This window comes from Callospermophilus lateralis, chromosome 13, assembly GCF_048772815.1.
Source record: "Callospermophilus lateralis isolate mCalLat2 chromosome 13, mCalLat2.hap1, whole genome shotgun sequence".
NCBI lineage: Eukaryota > Metazoa > Chordata > Mammalia > Rodentia > Sciuridae > Callospermophilus > Callospermophilus lateralis.
Window position 1 is genome coordinate 15,291,258 of NC_135317.1, and position 20,152 is coordinate 15,311,409.

Here is a 20,152-nt window from a genome sequence, read left to right on the forward strand (position 1 = left end):
AAATGTCAAAAATGTCATTTTCAAAAGAGTGTTTAAAAAAACTTTTTGGGCAGTGACAGAAGTAGAAGCCCAAAAGCCATAATGTGACAGCAAATGGATTATAAGGGAACCCTTTGTGAAGTTTAGTGAAGGACAGTTATTTTTAAGTTACTTTTTGGGTAAACTGCAAAAAATAATAGTTCTCATTTGCATTGCACTTCATTGTTTACAAAGCACATGGGAAAACCTGGGGCTAAGAAGCACAAACAGTGGCACACACCTGTAATTCCAGCAGCTCCAAGGCTGAGGCAGGAGGATCCTGAGTTCAACGCCGCCTCAGCAAGTCAGTAAGACCCTGTCTCAAAATTTTAAATAAATAAATAAATAAATAAATAAATAAAAAGGGCTGGGGATGTGGTTGAGTAGTTAAGCACCCCTGGGTGTAATCCCCACTACCAAAAAAAAAAAAAAAGGAAGGCGGCACAGGGGAATGATAAGTGACATACCCAATTAATCTTCCTCTAAAACATTAGCATGTAGATGCATTTCTAGTTATTTGCTGTGATTAAAAATGGTGTGATAAAAAGACAATTTCTAGTGCAGAGTTTTGAAAGGCAAGACAGCATTAGAGTCACACTTGAAGTCGGGCCAACAAGACAGCCTAACTTGATATGTGGTTCTGATGATCAAACCACAAAAATAATTCCGACTTCATGTGAAGTACAGAAAGAACCACAAACCAAACCTCAAAATGGATTCCAAGAGAAAATGCCCTTTAAAAAAATTTCCCTTCCTGTCAGAAGGCAGAGCAAGAGGAAGTTTATCATCCCACCAGCAAATTTCCCAGAAAGGTTTCATTTACTCGGGTGGACACACAAGCCAGCAATCCTCTTCTCTGAAGCTCTTCTATGGCGTACTCCGGAGAATAAGGAGCCATGGGCCTCAGGACGACGAAACAAATGGGGAGAGGCACAAAGCAACCTCCTGGTCACAAGGGTAGGTATGTTCACCCGCTGTTCTGCAGTTTTCAGAGCTAGGGTTTTACACAGAGTAGCTTATCTGTGATAATTTGCCTATGACATTGTACACTAAAAACTCTTATCGCTTTTAAACCAATTTTTGTGATTCTGATCTTATTTATGAAGGTAGATATAGATTATTTAATACCTTTCAGCGATTCCTATTAAATTTAAATTGCCTGTAACCTTCTTGGAATGGACTTGATAAGTGTAGTTAAAATACAGTAATTAAAAAAAAAATACAGTAATTTTAAATGTTCCCAATTTGGGATCCCTTAATGATACAATATCATTTAAATTAAGCCCTAATTTTTAAAGAGATCGATTAATTTAGAGTTTTCAAGAGAACCGGAAGCGCTTTTATTTTATTTTTTACTAGAAATAAAATAAAATAAATATTTTTTACTAGGCCAGGGGAACGCGTGTCTGGCGTTTTCCTCCCGCTCCTTTGTGCAGCACTAACCCAGGAGGTCAGGCAATAACTAATGCCAAAGAAACATCAGGATAGAAAGCGTTGGCAAGTGCGATCATGCAACGGCAGAGTCGGCCTAAAGATTAGGAAACTGTTTAAATATCTCATCGCCGGCAGGCGTCTCAGTCCCGGCCTGTGTGCGGAGCGTTCTGCTGTCCCCGCTGAGGGCGCGATAAGAGGGCCAGGAAAGCCACCCGCGCGCCACTGCCGCCGACTTTCAAGGCCAGCGGTTCCCTTGCGGTCCGTCCGGTGCTGCGATCGCTCGAGCCTGGCAGCGGGACCGTCCGGGAGTCGTGGACGCAGCACCGAGCGCACTCCTCGCGCCGAGGCCCCTCCCCGCGCCCCAGCCTGCGCCGGGCTCCCGCCTCGCGCCTCTGCTGGAGGGCGGGAGGCGAGCGGAGAAGGGGCTTTGCTAATTGCCAGAGCAGGAAGTGAGCACGAGGAAGAAGCCGCGGAGACCCGGGAGGAGGAGCAGTGGAGGAGGAGCAGGAGGAGCGGGAGCGCGGCGCGCACAGCCGCGGAGGTCCACTCCGGCGCGTCGGAACCGCAGGACATCAAGTCCCCACTGCGCCGCTCTCCTCCGGGCCCTGGAGGCCACCCGACCCTGCTGGGGCGCTTGTCTGCCCTCTCGCCGCCCCCATGTCTTCTCCGAACGACCCTCTGCGCGCAGGTAAACTGACACCGCGCCGCCGCGCCCTCACCTGGAGCGGGGACCGCGGGCCGGGAGATCTGGAGGCGACCCTCGAGGGCGCCACGGGACCTTGGGACCCAGGCCGCGCGAGGCTGGCGGGGACGGCGGCGGTGCTCCCGGCCACCCTTTAGAGCCGCTGCTGCCTGGGTGCAGAGCGCTCGCCTCCCGCGCACCCCGCGCGCACCGAGGACGCGCGGTCCCTCCCCACGCTGTGGCCCCGGCCGCTTTTGTTCTGGGCTGGGATGCCAGGTTGAAACAAGCCCCGCAAACCTCGGGCAGAAGAGAGGGGAAGGGGTGGATCTCTCACGTACTCCTCCCGACTACCTTTCAACCCACTCTTGCTGTCTTGCTCCTCTTCCTCGCTCCTCATTACGCTTTTATGAAATGGTTTTGCTTTTCTACTTATTGGCCCGGCAGCTACTTCATAAACCAGTACCGGCAGAATCTAAGAGGGATCCCATCCCCATCCGTGCAGGACTTTGATTAAAATGGCCTCAGTCCTGTCCTGTTTTAAAACCTTGCACATTTGTGCCTAAGGCCAGCATCTAGATTTTTCTTTAATGTCTCACCTGGGTTTAATTCCCTTTCTAGAAATTCCCTCTCTCTGGTCCACTACAACCTAGGCGGCAAGCGCCACGGTGTTTGCAATCACACGGAGCAGATCACACGCGGATCAGTACACGCCTCGGGTGCGTGGGGCCTTCTCTGGTTTCTGTAAGCTGGAAGTGCTAGGGAGAGCCGCACAGAACCAGATGCTACTGCTTGGATAGATTGAATTTTTTGAGCTTGGGCAGGGACAAAGTTGGACTTTTCCAGTAGTGCTGATTTGTGGCTTCCACAGTCTGGAGAAGACAGAATGTGTCTAGAGGTGTTCAGAAGATTGCACCCAACAGTTAAAGTTGAGATTGTAAGGTGCTAGTTTGGAGGGATTTTCCCAGTGAGACTTCAAAGAAAGATTTGGATTCTTCAGGTGGGGAGTGGCAAACATTTCATTGATTGGAGATGGAAAACAAATAATTTCCCTTGTTTGGAAAACTGAAGGGGAAATAAAGGAGGAAAAATCTTCCCACTCCCACCCACATCCACTTAATTGACAAAGTGCCACTGGATGTTTCTGGCTACTTTTCAGTAATAGTGGCCTCAGATGTCATTAAATGATGCAGGTGGAGAATTTAAAAAGATTTTGAGAAGGATTCACTAAATGGGGATTACATATAAAATCTGCTTGGGTCCCCCAAAATCAACAGCAGCTAAGAAAATGGGGCTGGAAACCAGCTCTGAAGTGACATAGGTGATATAAAGGCTCAGTGTAACAGTAGTGTGGTGAGACCAGTGTGATGTTAGGGGCCAGCAATAGTATATAGGATGTGGAATTCCATGGGTGGTACCTGGACTCAGCTTGGCCCAGCCAAAATGGGGTGCACACAGCCTGGAGCAAAGAGACTTGAGAACCCCGGCATCTGTGGGGTATTGAGAGAACATGGCACATGGGGATCTGTCTCTAATTTCAAGAGGTAGAACATGAACCTGCAAGTGAAATATGTAAGGAGAGATGGACGTGGGTTCCCTGCAAAGTGGAGGCAGGCCTCTGGAGGTTGAAATCTCTCTGCCACCTGGCAGAGAATGTTGAAGAAAGTAGTCAGGTCTCTGTAAGATGATCCGGATGCCCCTTCCCACGTGGGATTCTTTCCGTCAAATCACTGTTCCTCAGTTTAGACACACATGCCCTTTCCCCTTTTGAACATTTCATTCAGTTTTGCAACCCACAGGACACACCCACCTTTCCTTTCCTTTTGTGTAATGAAACCACAGGTGTTGCCAACATGTGGAACTAGATACAGAATTTTAACCTCTCCTCCCCCAACTATGTTACCAGACTTCACCGAGTTTCCTACACTCATCTCCCAACTGGCATTCACACTCACTCTTACCCTCTGCCCACCCATTCTCCAAACGGTGAGCACAGTGATCTCCTAAAAACAAGTCAGATCCTGCCCTTCCTCTCCTTAGAGCCACTTTCCAACAAATCCCCAGTCTTCCAGTGGTTTTCATCTCTGTACTGTTGATTCCCACCTCTCTTCAACCACCTCACATACAACCTTGGTTGGGCCCTGCTGCCACTCTGCCTGCCTTCATTGCCTCGAAAGTCATCACACTCTTGTGGCCCAGGACCTTTGCAGAGGTTATTTCTGCTGCCTGGACACCCTGCCTCCCCTCTGCACACAAACACACCTTTACCTCCTACATCTCCTCCAGACTTTAGCTCAAAGTTGACCCAGCCCGGGCCCCATGTTTCTAGGTATGATTGTTTGGCCAATGTTACTTTCTCCCATTGGAGTATAAGCGCCTGGATAAAGTCCATGTTTCACCGAGCTTGTCTCTAATACCTGGCAAGTATGTAGCACATAGTTACCCTGCACAAAATCTTATTTCAATGAAAGTCAGTTTAATCAAATATGCTTCAAACCATGGGCCAAGGAGTACTCTTCCCAGCTGGGCACAGTGGGTGGTGCACACCTGTAATTCCAGCAGCTCAGGAGGCTGAAACAGAAGGATGGCAAGTTTAAAGCCAGCCTCAGCAACTTAATGAGGCCCTAAGCAACTCAGTGAGACCCTGTCTCTAAATAAAATATGAAAAAAGGGCTGGGGATGTGGCTCAGTGGTTAAGTGCCCCTGGTACCAATCCCTGGTACCAAAAGGAAAAAAGAAAGTGCTTTTCCCATATTGATATCTTAGGAATTTATTTATCAGTTTAGGTGTAACTAAGTTTACCTTGTAAAGCTTAAAAAGAAAATAGATGTGTGTATTTCTACATGTATAAAATAAGGCATATACTGCTGTATATATATGTGTGTATATATAACTTATAATGAAGTTAGCTTCAAAAGCAGCTTTTTCTCCAAAAAAAATCACAAGACTGTTGAAGTCACAGGGAAGGAAAATGGTTAGCTGGTTACAGAGCAGCGGTTACTCACTCTCTCTACCACTAATAACAATCCAGCACTGGGTAAAATAGAACTGTCAGTCAAGGATGTTAAAGACAGAACAAAGGAGGAGGCTTGAGGTCTGCTGAGGATGTGCAGACTTTGGTGCTCTGTTGTGGTGAGCTGAGCACCCATTTCACAAATCATGGCAGCAGCTCTCCCTTTGTTCTGTGGTCCTGTGTGTACCACGCAGCATGGCTGCTCCCTGGAGCCCTGGCCCCCAGCTCAGGACAGCCTTTTGAAGGTTTCTCACCTGCCATTGACCCTTCCCAGCCCTAATGTGAGTCCAAGGTGGCACAGAGGGCAGTACCCAGGATTGATAGGTGAACCCCTCAGGAGCACCCACATTCACAATGCTGAACCAGTCTGTTCTTCCAAAGCCAGGAGGAGAGGGGCTCCTCTCTTCCCTCCTCCCTTCCTCCCTGTCTCGCCTCTCCTGTTCCCTGCCCTGTGGGTTTGCCCAATTTTTCTTCATTTCCTACCCTTGCTTTCCTGTGGCACCTTGGCTTCCTAAGTTTTCTTCACTAGCAGGAACCTCCTCACGCCCCTTTGCTTCATCTCTTCCCCCTCCTCCCCTGCCCTGCCCCTCCACAGTCTGGTCCCTGTCACTGGGCAAGGCCACTCTAGTTGTCCCTGTAGAAATGTGTTTGCTTGGCCTCTGCTCCTTCCGCAGCTGTCCAGCCCTGTGGCCAGGGAAGAGGCTATCAGCAGTACCGCAGCCTTCCCTGGTTCCAAGAGCTTGTGTGGCACGGGACTCCAGGCTCCTTGAGAGCCATTCACGAAAATAGTCCTGGGTTGGAAGAAAGCTATGACATTTAAAAAAAAAAAAGTCACAGGTTCAAAGAGCTGCATTTAATTCTAGAAAGCACAAAGGGCCTCACTCTTGTGGCTCAGAAGCCGGAACCTTTGACAAGCTTCCCTCTTTGTTTTCTCAAAGGACATCTTTGGAGAAGATGTTTGAGCTTCTTGTGAGTAGCTGCTTCCAGCAGCTGTGGCCCCTCTTTAGTGTGGCAAACAAAGGGAGACTTCTCTAGGTGGCAGGTAGCCTTTCCCACCCTCCCACCCTCCCATACAGGCTGCTGGTTTGGGTCTTGAGGTGGAGGAGGTGTTGGATTTAGAGCCAACGCTGGAATGATTGAGGCTTTGGGGGAGGTCCTGATGGTGAATGCACTCTGCCTGTGGCGAGTATGTGACTTTGGGGGACAAAGGGTGGACTGCCACAGTCTTTTGCGATGCCGCAGTCTTTCGCTGGGCACAAATCACGAGTCTCCACACAGCTTGTAGATTCAAATAGCAATTCTTTATTCCCGAACTCACACCGGCCGTCTACAAACACGCTCTGGGGGAATCCACGTTCTCTGCCCAAATCCACACTCTACCCTAATCCACTCTCTCCCAAATCCACTCCACATGGGCTTCTGTCTCCCAAAATATACTGTCTGACTCTAAGCACTCAAGAGGAACTCAGCAGCAGGATACGCCCTATTCCAAAAGAGGAACACCCTAATCTCCTATTATACTAAACCTCCCTATTCTAAAGGGGAAACACCCTACTCTCCTAGTATGCTAAACTGCCCTATTCTAAAGGGGAAACACCCTACTCTCCTATTATGCTAAACTGCCCTATTCTAAAGGGGGAACACCCTAAACACGGATCCTGCCCTGGTCCTTGAGCAAGGTCACCTTTCAGAAGTCCTTCCACTAGACAGCATGGGAGTAAGCTGGCAAGGAATTTGTCATACCTACTTGGCTGATGGCTCCCAGCATCTCCCCCCTTCTGATTAATTAAACAACAAGTAATGTGGCTTAAGGACCGTGCCTGGTAGGTTGTCCAGTTCAACATATGGCTCTTACCCGTCATTGGAAAACTGACCTTTAGGCGTCAGCCTCCTGTCTTAGGTTGATACCAATGCAACTGGATCATACCCGTCACTGACTACCGGTCCAGCATACAGCCATACTTGTGGATAGGTCTATGCACCAGTGGGGGGGTGAGGTTCTTTGCCTCACCTCTGTTGGCCCCCAAATTTGGCCTTGGTGCCAGTGGGGGAGTGAGGTTAATGTGGCTTAAGGACCGCGCCTGGTAGGTTGTCCAATTCAACATATGGTTCTTACCCGTCATCGGAAAACTGACCTTTAGGTAACTGACCTTTAGGCGTCAGCCTCCTGTCTTAGGTTGATACCATTGCAATTGGATCATACCCGTCACTGACTGCCGGTCCAGCATATAGCCATTGGCCCCCAAATTTAGACCATCACTAGCAGAAGGGAGGAGGATACAGAAATGCCACAACACCAAGCCAATTGACAGTTCCTTTGGAAAAATTGCATCATTGGTGACACCATCAGCAAAGATCACTGGTGACACCATCAGCAAATATATGCCAGCATTACCACAATAGCTGCACTAAACGTAGTTACATAGTCCAGGCAAGTTCTGCAAGCGGTTCAAAGTGGAGGAATCTATCAATCTGTCCGTCTCGTCCCAAAGTCCGTTGCCTCCCAAAGTAAGTTGACTCCTTGATTGAGCATACTTGTTGAGTTATATTCATTGGGATGAAGATAGGAATTCTGGCAATGATGCTAAAAAGACATTATCCTGAAAAGAATTATTAAATATAATGAAAAGGAAAGGTGAAAGTAAACAAACAGATCTGTTAACCTACTTAAAAAACAATCCTTAACAGCTGTTTACCTGATTTAAATTAGTAAACAAGCAGATCTGTTAACCACCTTTAAAAAGAATCCTTAACAGCTGTTTACTTAATTTAAATTAAGCCATTTAAATCACGTGAATAAAAAAATAATTCGGATCCATTTTCTCATGAGCGCTCCTCATATATGAAATACGCACACACAGACATACAACACAAAACACAAATGTGCAAACAAACGTATAACACATAAGATAATTATAAAGGCCTTGTAGCTTTACCTAGGTGAAATCTCCATTGCAATGTTTAAAAACTCTATAGTCAAAAAATAAAACTGATCAGAAAAACATTAACCTAGGTTTGTATGAGCTCAAAAAATAAAAATAGAACCTTATGATGTGGAAAAATGCAATAATAAAATAGATATTGAAAAAAGCATCCTGGTTAATCACAGTCGCAGATGTAAGAATGGCCAAGCTGGAGTTCTGGATATCAGCTGTTATGGATTTGAGTCAAATCATCTTCTTTTCGATCTGTAGAAATCGTTTTAGTTAGTCTTTCTGGAATCCAAATCGGCTGCTGTTCTCCCTGTGGAAACACGCAAACAGAGCCCCGACTCCAGACAATCACTGGATCAGGACCTTTCCATTGTCCTGTTAGAATATCTTTCCAAAGAACTTTAGGCTTATGCACATTTTTTGGATACATATGCCTTTCCGCAGCACTAAGTCCTGATGAATCCAAATTTAAAAAGTTTAGAGTAAAAAGCGTTATTTTAAGTTTATCTTTGGGGGATATATACCCCTTTCCAATTCCCTCTTTTTGCTTTAATAAGTACGTTTTAATAGTTTGATGAGCTCTTTCAACTATGCCTTGTCCCTGTGGATTGTATGGAATTCCTGTTGTATGAGTAATACCAAATGATGAGCAAAATTGTTTAAAAGAGGTAGAGGTATAGCCAGGACCGTTATCAGTTTTTAACTGTTTAGGAACGCCCACAGTGGCAAAATTTTGTAAGCAATGAGCTATAACATCTTTAGTTTTTTCTCCGGCATGAAGGGAGCCCATCAAAAATCCGGAAGAAGTATCAACTGTAACATGTAAATATTTTAATTTTCCAAATTCTGGCAAGTGTGTGACGTCCATCTGCCAAATATGGTTAGGTATCAGTCCTCTAGGATTGACTCCAAGATTAACTTGTGGTAAAAAGGTCACACAATTTTGACATTGTTTTATTATATGTCTGGCTTGTTCCTTAGTTATTTTAAAACGCTTTTGTAAAGTATTAGCATTAGCATGGAATTTTTTATGAAAATTTGTAGCTTCTTCTAGTGTAGAGAAAATATGTATGTCATGTGTAGTTTTATCTGCTAAATCATTGCCCAAACTAAGGGCTCCAGGCAATCCTGTATGTGCTCTAATATGTCCTATAAAGAATGGATCTTTTCTGTCCCAGATTAGACTTTGTATAGTGGAAAACAAAGAGAAAACAGTAGAAGAAGGGGAAATCCTACCAGCATCTTCAAGAGATACTATAGCATTAACTACATACTGACTATCAGAAAATAAATTAAATACAGAATCTTTAAACATTAAAAAGGCTTGTAATACTGCATTAAGCTCTACCTTTTGAGCTGATTGTTTGGGTACTAAAAATGTAAAAGTTTGATCAGGGGTAACTACTGCTGCTGTACCATTATTTGACCCATCAGTGAATATATTTGGAGCATTCATGATAGGGGTTTTTCTTGTCATTTTTGGAAAAACTACAGGATGCTTAGACCAAAAAGACAACAAAGGATTAGATGGTAAGTGATTATCAAATGAAACATTAGATTTACACATGATTATTGCCCAAGTATTTAACTCATTAGCTAACTCATCAATTTGATCCATAGTATATGGAGTAATAATTTTATTGGGAGAAATTCCAAACACTCCCTTTGCTGCTTTTATTCCTTTGAGTATTAATTGTCCTACAGCCTCAGGATACCTAGTAAGAATAGTGTTAGGAGAATAAGATAAATGTATCCACAATAATGGACCTTCTTGCCAAAATACTCCTGTAGGAATATTTTTTGTTGGTAGTACAATAAATAATAAAGGCAAACTTATATCAATTCTATCCAAATGTATATTTTCCATATATGTTTCAATAATTTTCAATGTCTTTCTTGCTTCAGGAGTTAACATGCGGGGTGAGTTTGGATCTGATGGACCTTTTAGAATATCAAATAAAGGTCCCAACTCTCCTGTTGGTATGCCTAGATAAGGCCTTATCCAATTTATGTCTCCCAATAACTTTCGAAAGTCGTTAAGTGACTTGAGTTGATCTACTCGTATTTGAATTTTTGGTGGATGGACCATGGTTGAGGATAATAGAACTCCTAAATAATTAATTGGAAAATTTAATTGTACTTTATCTATTGCTATCTCTAGATTATAATTTTTTAATAAGTTTGTAAGTGTGGCATAACATTCCAGCAATATGTTTTTATCTTTATGTGCCAATAATACATCATCCATATAGTGAAATATTTGTAGTTCAGGATTTTGATTTCTAAGTGGCTGGATTGCTTTATTAACATATATTTGACACATAGTTGGACTGTTAGCCATCCCTTGAGGGAGTACTTTCCATTCATATCTCTGATCAGGACCTTCATGATTTAATGCAGGGATAGTAAATGCAAAACGTGGACTATCCTCGGGATGAATTGGAATTGAAAAAAAAACAATCTTTAATATCTATGGCTAAAACATGCCAGGTTTTTGGCAAAGCAGACAATTGAGGAATCCCTGATTGAGCAGGTCCCATAATAACCATTTCATTATTAATGGCTCTTAAATCTTGCAATAATCTCCATTTACCAGATTTCTTTTTAATGACAAAAATGGGAGTATTATGAGGAGATATGGAAGGTTGTATATGTCCTTCCGCTAATTGTTGTTTGACCAGATCATGGGCTACTTGTATCTTTTCTTTAGTCAGGGGCCACTGAGGAACCCACACTGGTCTTTCTGATTTCCAAGTAATTTTTATTGTCTCAGTGGCCCTTTCTGAAAATCCAACCCATGTCTGTCTGTTCCTTGATCTATTTGAATTGGTGCTGCTATACCTTGTCCTTGTTTTCCTAATCTTTTTTCTTTCCTAAAACCTTGTCTAGCCCTAGTAGTGGGCACATTAGGATTGATGTTATTTGTTAATGTCAAACCTAATTGATCTAGGACATCTCGTCCCCATAAATTTATAGGAAGATGATCCAATACATATGGCTGTATAGTTCCCTCACAACCTTCAGGATCCTTCCAATCTAATATCATTGCACTTCTATGGGGATTAGTCGCCACTCCTAGGCCTCGAAGCGTTTGAGTGGCTTGTTGTAATGGCCAATGTTTTGGCCATTCCTTACTAGATATGATGCTAAGGTCTGCACCTGTGTCCAGTAGCCCATTAAAGTCGTGTCCTTGAATATTTAGTTTTAACATTGGGCGAGAATCTAAATTTAAAGACAACATAGCCCAATCTACACCTGTGGAGCCTAATCCCCTGGAACCTCTTTTTACACTATGACTAGGAAATTTATTATGTAGGCTGGGTATTATTAACAACTGTGCTATTCTATCTCCAGGTGAAATTACTGATATACCTCTTGGAGAACTAGCTATAATTTTTATTTCACCTACATAATCGGGATCAATTACCCTGGGACTTATCATAAGTCCTTTTAATGTAGATGAACTACGTCCCAATAATAAGCCTACTGTCCCTTGGGGAAGAGGTCCTTTTATTCCTGTGGGAATGATTTGAACTCCCATCTCTGGAGTTAGTACTGCTCTGGCAGAGGCACAGATGTCCAACCCTGCGCTCCCTCGGGTTTGTCTGATGAGGGATTTAATGGACAATGTGTCCTGGGCACTACTCTGATGGTGTTGCTGGGTTCCTCCACTGCCCCATATATTTGTGGTTGTGGGCCCCGGAGCATTGGGCCCGGCTGTCCGTTTTTTGGCAATGGAGCCTGATGCCTTTCTCCACGATATCGTGGGTAAATACCTGGTCCTTGTCCGTTTTTTGATAAGGGAGTACCCTCTATGGTAGTTTGAGAACGGCATTCATTAGCCCAATGTCTCCCTCTACGGCATCGTGGGCAAATACCAGGTATTCTATTTCTTTGATACCTAGTTTTGTTACATCCTCCTCCTATGGGGCAACTCCTTTTAAAATGTCCTGTTTGTTCACAATCATAGCATGTTTTTGGCCTGGCATCTAAAGCCTGTTGTACTGCAGCTGCCAAGACTTGCCCTTGTTCATTAATATCTCTACATAATTTAATATATGTGTTTAAATCTTCATGTCTCCATGGTCTAATAACCTCTCTGCAGCAACGATTTGCTTGGTCATAAGCCAGTTTTTTTATTAATGGCATTGCTTGTTCCGTATCCCCAAATATTTTGGCAGCCGTTTGAATTAGCCTATCTACAAAGTCAGCGTAAGGTTCATTAGCTCTCTGTATTACCTTAGATAGCTGACCTTGTAAATCTCCATGTCCTTGTAAAGTCTTCCATGCCCTAACTGCGTCTGCAGCAATTTGTGCATATATAGCAGGATCATATTCAATTTGTTGCCGTTGACCCTCATAAGGTCCTTTCCCTAGCAGCATTTCTAGATTTCTTTGAGGGTAACCGGCTGCTGCATTTCGCCTAGCTGTCTCTGCACAAAATTCCTCATTGGCAACCTTCCATAACAAATATTGTCCTCCATTTAGCACAGATTTACACACGCTAGCCCAATCTGCTGGCGTCATGTCCAAGTTAGTAATGAACTCGACCATACTCACCGTGAAGGGAGCTTGGGGACCATAGGTTGTTACAGCCTCTTTTAACTGCTTCACTGTTTTAAAATCTAAAGCACGGTGAATTCGCTGCCCTCCTGCCTGCTCAAGTACAGGGCATGCTAATCTTCGAGGTCCTGTCTCAGGATCCCAATTATCAACTACGGGGTTTGAGGGCCACTCAGCTGTCTCTATCGGTGGGGCTGTTGGTTGAATTAAACCCTCTTGTGATAAAACGGAGTTAGTAACAGCCTCCTGTTGTGGCCTTTTTCCTAACAACCCCTTTTCCTTTAAATTTTCTTCCTCTGTCTGACTAGCTCGAGAGACCTTCTCTTTTGCTTGATCTAAAATGTCTTTCTCCATGTTCTGAACCTCTAACAATTTACTTAACATCTTTTCAGTTTGTTTTAATCTACTATAAAGATAACACAACCCAATAAGATAACACAAAACAAAACTGAAATTGAATGAAGCAAAAACGGAATAAAAAATCGTTGTATCAATTTTCTCTTCCTCAGGGCCGACAAACTTCAAGCCTTTAGTCAACCATTTTTTCCAGTTTGCCTGAGAAATTTCTAGGGATAGGCAGCTTGAAAGAAAAACAAAATAAATCAAAAGGAGAACACATTGTTTTTTGAAATGGTCACCCATTCTCTCGCCTTCCCTCAGGGGCGAGCAATTTCACTTACCTCCAAGTTTCAGACGTTCCGCTTACGAGCCACCAGATGCCACAGTCTTTTGCGATGCCGCAGTCTTTCGCTGGGCACAAATCACGAGTCTCCACACAGCTTGTAGATTCAAATAGCAATTCTTTATTCCCGAACTCACACCGGCCGTCTACAAACACGCTCTGGGGGAATCCACGTTCTCTGCCCAAATCCACACTCTACCCTAATCCACTCTCTCCCAAATCCACTCCGCATGGGCTTCTGTCTCCCAAAATATACTGTCTGACCCTAAGCACTCAAGAGGAACTCAGCAGCAGGATACGCCCTATTCCAAAAGAGGAACACCCTAATCTCCTATTATACTAAACCGCCCTATTCTAAAGGGGAAACACCCTACTCTCCTATTATGCTAAACTGCCCTATTCTAAAGGGGGAACACCCTAAACACGGATCCTGCCCTGGTCCTTGAGCAAGGTCACCTTTCAGAAGTCCTTCCACTAGACAACATGGGAGTAAGCTGGCAAGGAATTTGTCATACCTACTTGGCTGATGTCTCCCAGCAGTGGACTGTTGCAGGTTTGGATTGTGTTCCCCAGAAATGCTTTGCAGTCCTAACCCCCACCCCCGGTACCTCAGAATGTAACCTACTTTGGAAAGTTTTCACTAAGGTAACCGAGTTAAAATAGGGTCATCAGAGTGGGTTCTAAGCCAGCATGGCTGCGTCCCTATGGGAATGGGCAGTGTGAATGGTACATCAGGACTCTGTCAAGCTGTCAGTGCCTGAGCTGCTTCTAGAAGCTGATGGTGCTGGAGAACAGGCAGACTCGGAAGCCAGAGGGTCTGGGACTGAAGTCTGGGTCTTCCACTTCTCTGTGAGCCCAGCACTGGGTGTGTGTAGAGGGGCCTCTAGTCCCTTCCTCAGGGTACTGTCAGGCCTCACCCAGACACTGTCACACTGCAACAGTCCACTCACAAGGCTTCTGTGACCCAAGAAGTGTTGAGTTTGTCACCACCATCAAGCAAGCAATCCCCAGCTGGGTGTCCTCTGACCCTGCCTTTAGACAGCATTAGGTCCCACAGGTTGAGATGTGGACTCTGTCCCTGAGACCGCACCCTCAGAACACCAGTTACAAACCCCAGATCCCTTTACCCCTGCTTCTGACTGAGCAGCTGGAATACATGCAGGGGTCCAAAGGGCTCAAAGCTTCCGTGCCCTCTCTGGGCACTGCTCTCCAGGAACCTGCATTTGGCATGGTCAACTGTCCAGAAGCTCCTTGAACCCTGTCCTTTGGGTTGTTGTGGCAATTTCACTGTTGTAGGCACAACTGAAGCTTGACAACACTTAGAGATGTGGTTGGACATGGAGGGTTTGAGTTATGGTTTAGAGACGAGATGTCCCCCAAAAGCTCATGTGTGAGACAATGCAAGAAAGTTCAGAGGTGAAATGATCAGGTGAAATGAGAGCTTTAACCTAATCGATGGATTAACCCACTAACATGGATTAACTTGGTGATAACTATAGGCAGGGAGGATGTGACTGGAAGAAGTAGGACACTGGGGTGTGATTTGAGGGATTTATGTTTTGCCTCTGGTGAGCAGAGCGCTCTGCTTCCTGATTGCCATGTCCTGAGCCCTTTCCACTGCCAAGCCCTTCTACCATGATATTCTGCCTGATGTTGGGTCAGAGCAATAGTCACCCACATTTGGACTGAGACCTCTGAAACAGCCAAATAAACTCCCCCCCCCCCACATTGTTCTCTTCAGGTCTTTTGGTCCCAGCAACAAAAAACCTGACTAAAACAGTGTGTTAGTTTTTCCTCACCATGAGTGAATCAACTTAAAGGAAGAAAAATTGGCTGGGCATAGTGGTGGACACCTGTAATTCCAGCAGCTCCACAAGCTGAGACAGGAGGATTGCTAGTTCAAAGCCAGCCTCAAAAACTTAGTGAGGTACTAAGCAACTTAACAAGACCCTGTCTCAAAATAAAATATTTTTTTAAAAGGGCCAGAGATGTGGCTCAGTGTTAAGCATCTCTGGGTTCAATACCTAGTATCAAAAAAAAAAAAAAAAAAAAAAAAAAAAGAGGAAAGGTTGATTTTGTCCCATGTTCAGGTTTCAGTCCAGGGTCACTTGGCCCTGTGGCCTCCCACATGTAAAAGAAACCTGTTCACCTCATGCAGCTGGGAAGCAGAGAGGAAGGCTGGGGTCCCAATATCCCCTTCAAAAGCATGTCCTAGTGACATAGCATCCTTCCACTGGGTCCCACCACCTTCCAGTAGCCCTACAAGCTGGTGACCAAGCCTTTAGCACCTGGCCTTTAGGGGACATTTGACATCCAAACCATCAGGGTCTGCTCTGCCACTTATAGACTGGATGGGAAACCCAGCAAGGCCTCTGCACAGACTCCTGGCCTCTGTGCAGCTTGTCCCCCCCAGGTGTAGGGCAGGACCCTTTTCAAATGGAGTCTCCCGCTCCACTGTCAGGCAAGGCAGGTCAGAGGGGTTTCTCATGGCCAGCTGCAAGGCAGCCAGGCGGGGAGGCTGAGGTTGCCGCGTCCTGTCTTGCCTTGGGGAGGGCGTAAAGAGCCAGGAAAGGTGGGAAAAGACCCAGTCACGGATATCCTGGCACCAGACACAAGGGAGGAGCGTGCCGTAGCCCTTTGCTCAGGCGCAGTACCCTGGGCCCTTACCTAGGAATGCCCCCCATCTGTATAGTCCTGCTAGACACCACTCACAGACTCACACCTGGGGCTGACAGAGGTTCTCACACCCTGACATCACAGGGTAGGCACATGCAGTCCACAGAAACCAAATGGCTGTACAGCCCTCCTGCCTCCAGGTGCTGCTGTCACCTGGGCTGAGAGCAGCCTGGCGACCACCAGTACCCACTGCTCTCCTGACTGTGCTCCTGGCAGTGCACATCAATCTCACCCCAAGTGTCCTGCCTGTCCATTGTCAGTCAAGGATGGTGACCCTGAAACAAGCATTTCAGAATCAAACTGTATTCACTGCTTCTGCTGGCAGGTGGGGTCTGCACCAGCTACAGCCCTCCGCCCAGGGCTGATGTAGCTTTCGATGGCGGGCCATGCCCACCAGACTCATCTTCAATTTCTCCTCTCCAGGTTCTTGTCTTAGGAGTTCAAGAACTGAAAGCCACAGACCAGGATAGGTTAGTGTGGCCTCGGGATTTCTTGAGGAACAGGGCTCTGCCTCTGCAAGGGAACTGCATTCAGTGCCGTTTCCCACTGAGTGTGCTGGTCTCGCTGATGTTGGTCCACACTTAGGCTTGGAAACTTACCAATGGTGTTGGTCAGCCCTGAATGCCATTCAGATTTGCCTTGCTTCCCTTTTCTCCCCGCTTGAAGCTGGAGGTTGAAGTCATTGATGCACGTGCTCAGTGGGTATCTAGAGCTGCCGCACTGCTTAGAGTGCACTTCTGTATCTGCAGAGGCATCCCCACTGTGTGAAGGCCAGACTGCTTGCAGAGGCATCCCCACTGTGTGCAGGCCAGACTGCTGTGGGGTGATGGATAGGCTTGCCCCTGGCTACCTTGCTGCTGGCCCGAGGTGCCTGCTCTAAGTTGCCTTGGGCCGCGCTTGCCACCCGAGTTCCAACCCACCCAGGCTGCTGGTCCACCACTCCACTATTGCTTCTCCACAGGGACCAACCAGTAGGCCAGCTGTGCGTCTTGGCAGCCTGGGAACCGTGTTGATCTGAGCTTGGTCAGGCCATGATCCTGAGGAGTCTGGGCAGCTTTGGGAGGGAGGCTTGACCAGGCACTAAATGACAGGAGCAGGGGAGCCCCGCCAGCCTGGGCAGGGTGGCTGTTTTTGCCCCTCCATGCCCCATGTCCCATGCACTACCAGAGCTTGCCTGGCAGGTTGCGCCTGCTACTACCCAGGAATTGTGGAAACAAACATTTTGAAGCTTTAACAAACAATTTGATTTCATACTTAATAGTATTGCAAATATGCAATTCCAAGGCCTGTAGGTAAGACCTTAGGAAAACTGCTCTTCTAGATCAGTCTCAAACAACTGGGAGCCGCCTTCCCACCTGGCTCAGTAATTTTCTTGGCACAGAAAAATCTGAGCCTGTGAGAATAGAAGTACTTCGGCTTGACCTACAACAACTGTCCAGAGAAGGTGCTAGAACAGATTCAGAGTGTGGGATGCTGCATGGGTCTGGGTCTACAGGCAGCTGGGACCTTGGAATTCTTCCACAGCCCTGTGTGGCAAAGGGGGACATGGTCAGAGTATTTGGAGTGAAGGGAGACCTGAAATGCCTTTAGTGTGAGTCTTCAACACCCCCCACCAATTGCTGCACTTAGTACAGGAAACCCTGGACTCTACCTATCTTCCCTTCTCGGCCTCTGTGAGTTCCCAGAGGTGTCAGACCAAAGCAAGAGGCCCTGTCTTCCACCTGTATCTCGGCAGCCTCATGGCCATCCCAGAGGTGCCCTGGTAGGCCCTGAAGTTGCCCAGGACCTGAGCAGCAGCAGGGTGCCACACCTGTGCTTCCCAGACCTGGCTGGACCAGAATAACTGTCACCAGCCATGTATGGCAGTGAGAGACCTGGGCTTGTCCTGTGCAAAGGAGAAGCCTGGGGCTGAGAAAGCTCACCTGGGGCCACAGCATTGGGTTGGTCCAAGGCTGAAGGCCTGACTAAGGTCAAGCACCAGGTTAGTCAAAGTCACACCTAGGCCTGTGTGAGGGCACAGCACTAGAATGGTCAAGGTCACATCTCCAGGCCTGCCAGAGGTCACAGCAGGAGGATGGTCAAGGTCACATCCAAGGCCTGTCTGAGGTCAAGCACCAGGCTGGTCAAGGCCAGCCCTGGCTCGCGGTGGAGTGCTGGTGTGGACCCAGACCTCCACACCTCACCCAGCACTCCTCCTTTTATCTATTCTGGTTGCTTTTCTCTGCTGCCTTTCCCAGTGGTCTCCTCCATCTTCCTCGAAGTATTTTTTTTCTCCCTCTTATACTAATTCTTCTGTAAGAAATAAGACTAACCTAGTGTCTTTACAGGAAGCGGTTGGGGCAATTAAGCCCCTGCACCCCAAGTTCTGTGTAGCTGTGCACCTGAGAGCCCATTGTGTCGACACCTGCTAGAATCCCTTGCTGCTGGTGTGTGGCATTTTAAAGTACTGGCATGCAGGACCCCTTCAGTGAAGATGACGTATTTGAGGAGAGGCTGTGATAAGAGAAGCAGAGAAGGGACTTGAAGCTGCTTAATGGTTGTTTCTCTTGCCCCTGCCCCAGCCAGGATCAAGATTGTGAGAAGCATAGAATAAGAAAACTAGGAAATGAGACCTGGGCTGTCTGGCTGGAAGGACTCACCAAAGCATATTCTCTTTCCTCTCCTGGCTTTGGCCTACCTAGTCCCTCTGTCTAGGATGCTCTTCCTATCAGTTCCTTCTCCTGGTCAGCTGGCCCTTGAGGACTCTGGCATCAGTTCCACTGCCCTGTCCCCAGGACATGTACAGGCCACCTAGTCCCTCTGTCTAGAACACTCTATCTCTCAGCTCCTCCTGGTCAGCTGGCTCTTGAGGACTCAGGCATCAGCTCCACTGCCCTGTGGAGCTTTCTCTTCCACTGTCAGACACTTGGTGCCCTGTGCTAGTCCCTGATTACCTGGGCAGCAGGAGTTCTACAAACTCAGGGTGGAATTACAACACAATTTGTCTTGTATTGTCTTTATGTCATTTTAATTTCAAATCTGAGTCTGTGTTGCATTAGACCAGCAGGAAATCCCATTTCAGATAGAATTGGTGCTCTGCTTCCCCTTAGGGTCATGAGGGACCTGAGGCTAATGTGGTGCTTGGACTCTAGGAGGGACCTTGGCTTTACATTGCTCCAGGTAGGCATTTATCCATGCTGTCCACACTGAGAGGTCCTGTGAGGTCAGAGGACGTCTGTGTCTTCTGGACACCACGCACAGTCATCCACATTGTTGGGTAGATCCTGAGCTAGGGCCTAATCTGCTCCATGCTTTCTCCATTGTGGTCTTACTGCTATCTGCTCTGCTGGAACCAGGGAATGGCCCCCTGTCAAAGGAGGACGCTGGCCAAAGCTCTCTCCATTTGTCCCCACTTCTCTCCAATGACTGACAGTTGATGTCATAAAACAAATAGAGATGTTGCCTCCATGAGCATCTCCTTTGGACATTGTCAACACTTGGCGCAAAGAAAATAGAAAGTCCAGCCCTTCTCTCAGCAGGGAAACATCCAGGGAGAACAAATAGATGATTGTTTCAAGAAATGGTTCCATTGAACAGTGGAGTGGAGGAAAGGGAATGAGAGAGAAGAAGAAGGGATGGAGAAGGGAAGGAACACCAGAATGACATTAACAAAGCTATAACATGTGCATGTATGAATGTATCACAATGAATTCCACTTTTATTCATAAAACTATAATGCAGTAAATCAATAAAAAGCAAATCAATAAAACAAAATTGTCCCATGAGGCTCACCTGGATCCCCAGAGGTATTCCTGGACCTAGAGCCTAATGTACAGTATGTACTTAATGACAATTTGGATAAAAAGTGAATGTTTTGGCTGTTAAAATTTGGTGGTAGATAGATACAGGTTGTATACTGCACAAATCTAGAAGACCTTGCATAAGCAGATTTGATTATTGTTAGGGTTTTCTGGCAGGTGTCTTGTAAAGCATCTTAGAAAAGGGGAGTTATTTCTTATGTGTACAAATTCATATGATCTGGCAGTAGTCTGATTGAGGCCCGTACCTTTTTCTATATTTGATTTTCCACATTTGATTTTTTTTCTGTACTTCCTCATTAGATTTCTTAAATGCAAAAAAAAAAAAAAAAAAAGCATTGACAAAGCATAAGAAGA

At 46.1% G+C, this 20,152-nt stretch overlaps 1 protein-coding gene across 3 annotated transcripts in view; it reads left to right on the forward strand.

Moving 5' to 3' along the window:
* Positions 1-712: 712 nt before the first annotated feature.
* The window catches only part of Edaradd (EDAR associated via death domain), a 57,837-nt gene continuing 38,397 nt past the window's right edge, over positions 713-20,152 (forward strand). Inside the window, exon 1 of one of the 3 annotated variants that reach the window (XM_076831734.1) lies at positions 713-979. In XM_076831734.1, the coding sequence (XP_076687849.1) occupies positions 748-979 (232 nt within the window). In that variant the 5' untranslated portion in view covers positions 713-747. Of the gene's footprint in view, positions 980-2,020; positions 2,141-20,152 lie in introns of those variants that run through there. The other 2 variants (XM_076831735.1, XM_076831736.1) reach the window with 2 other exon arrangements.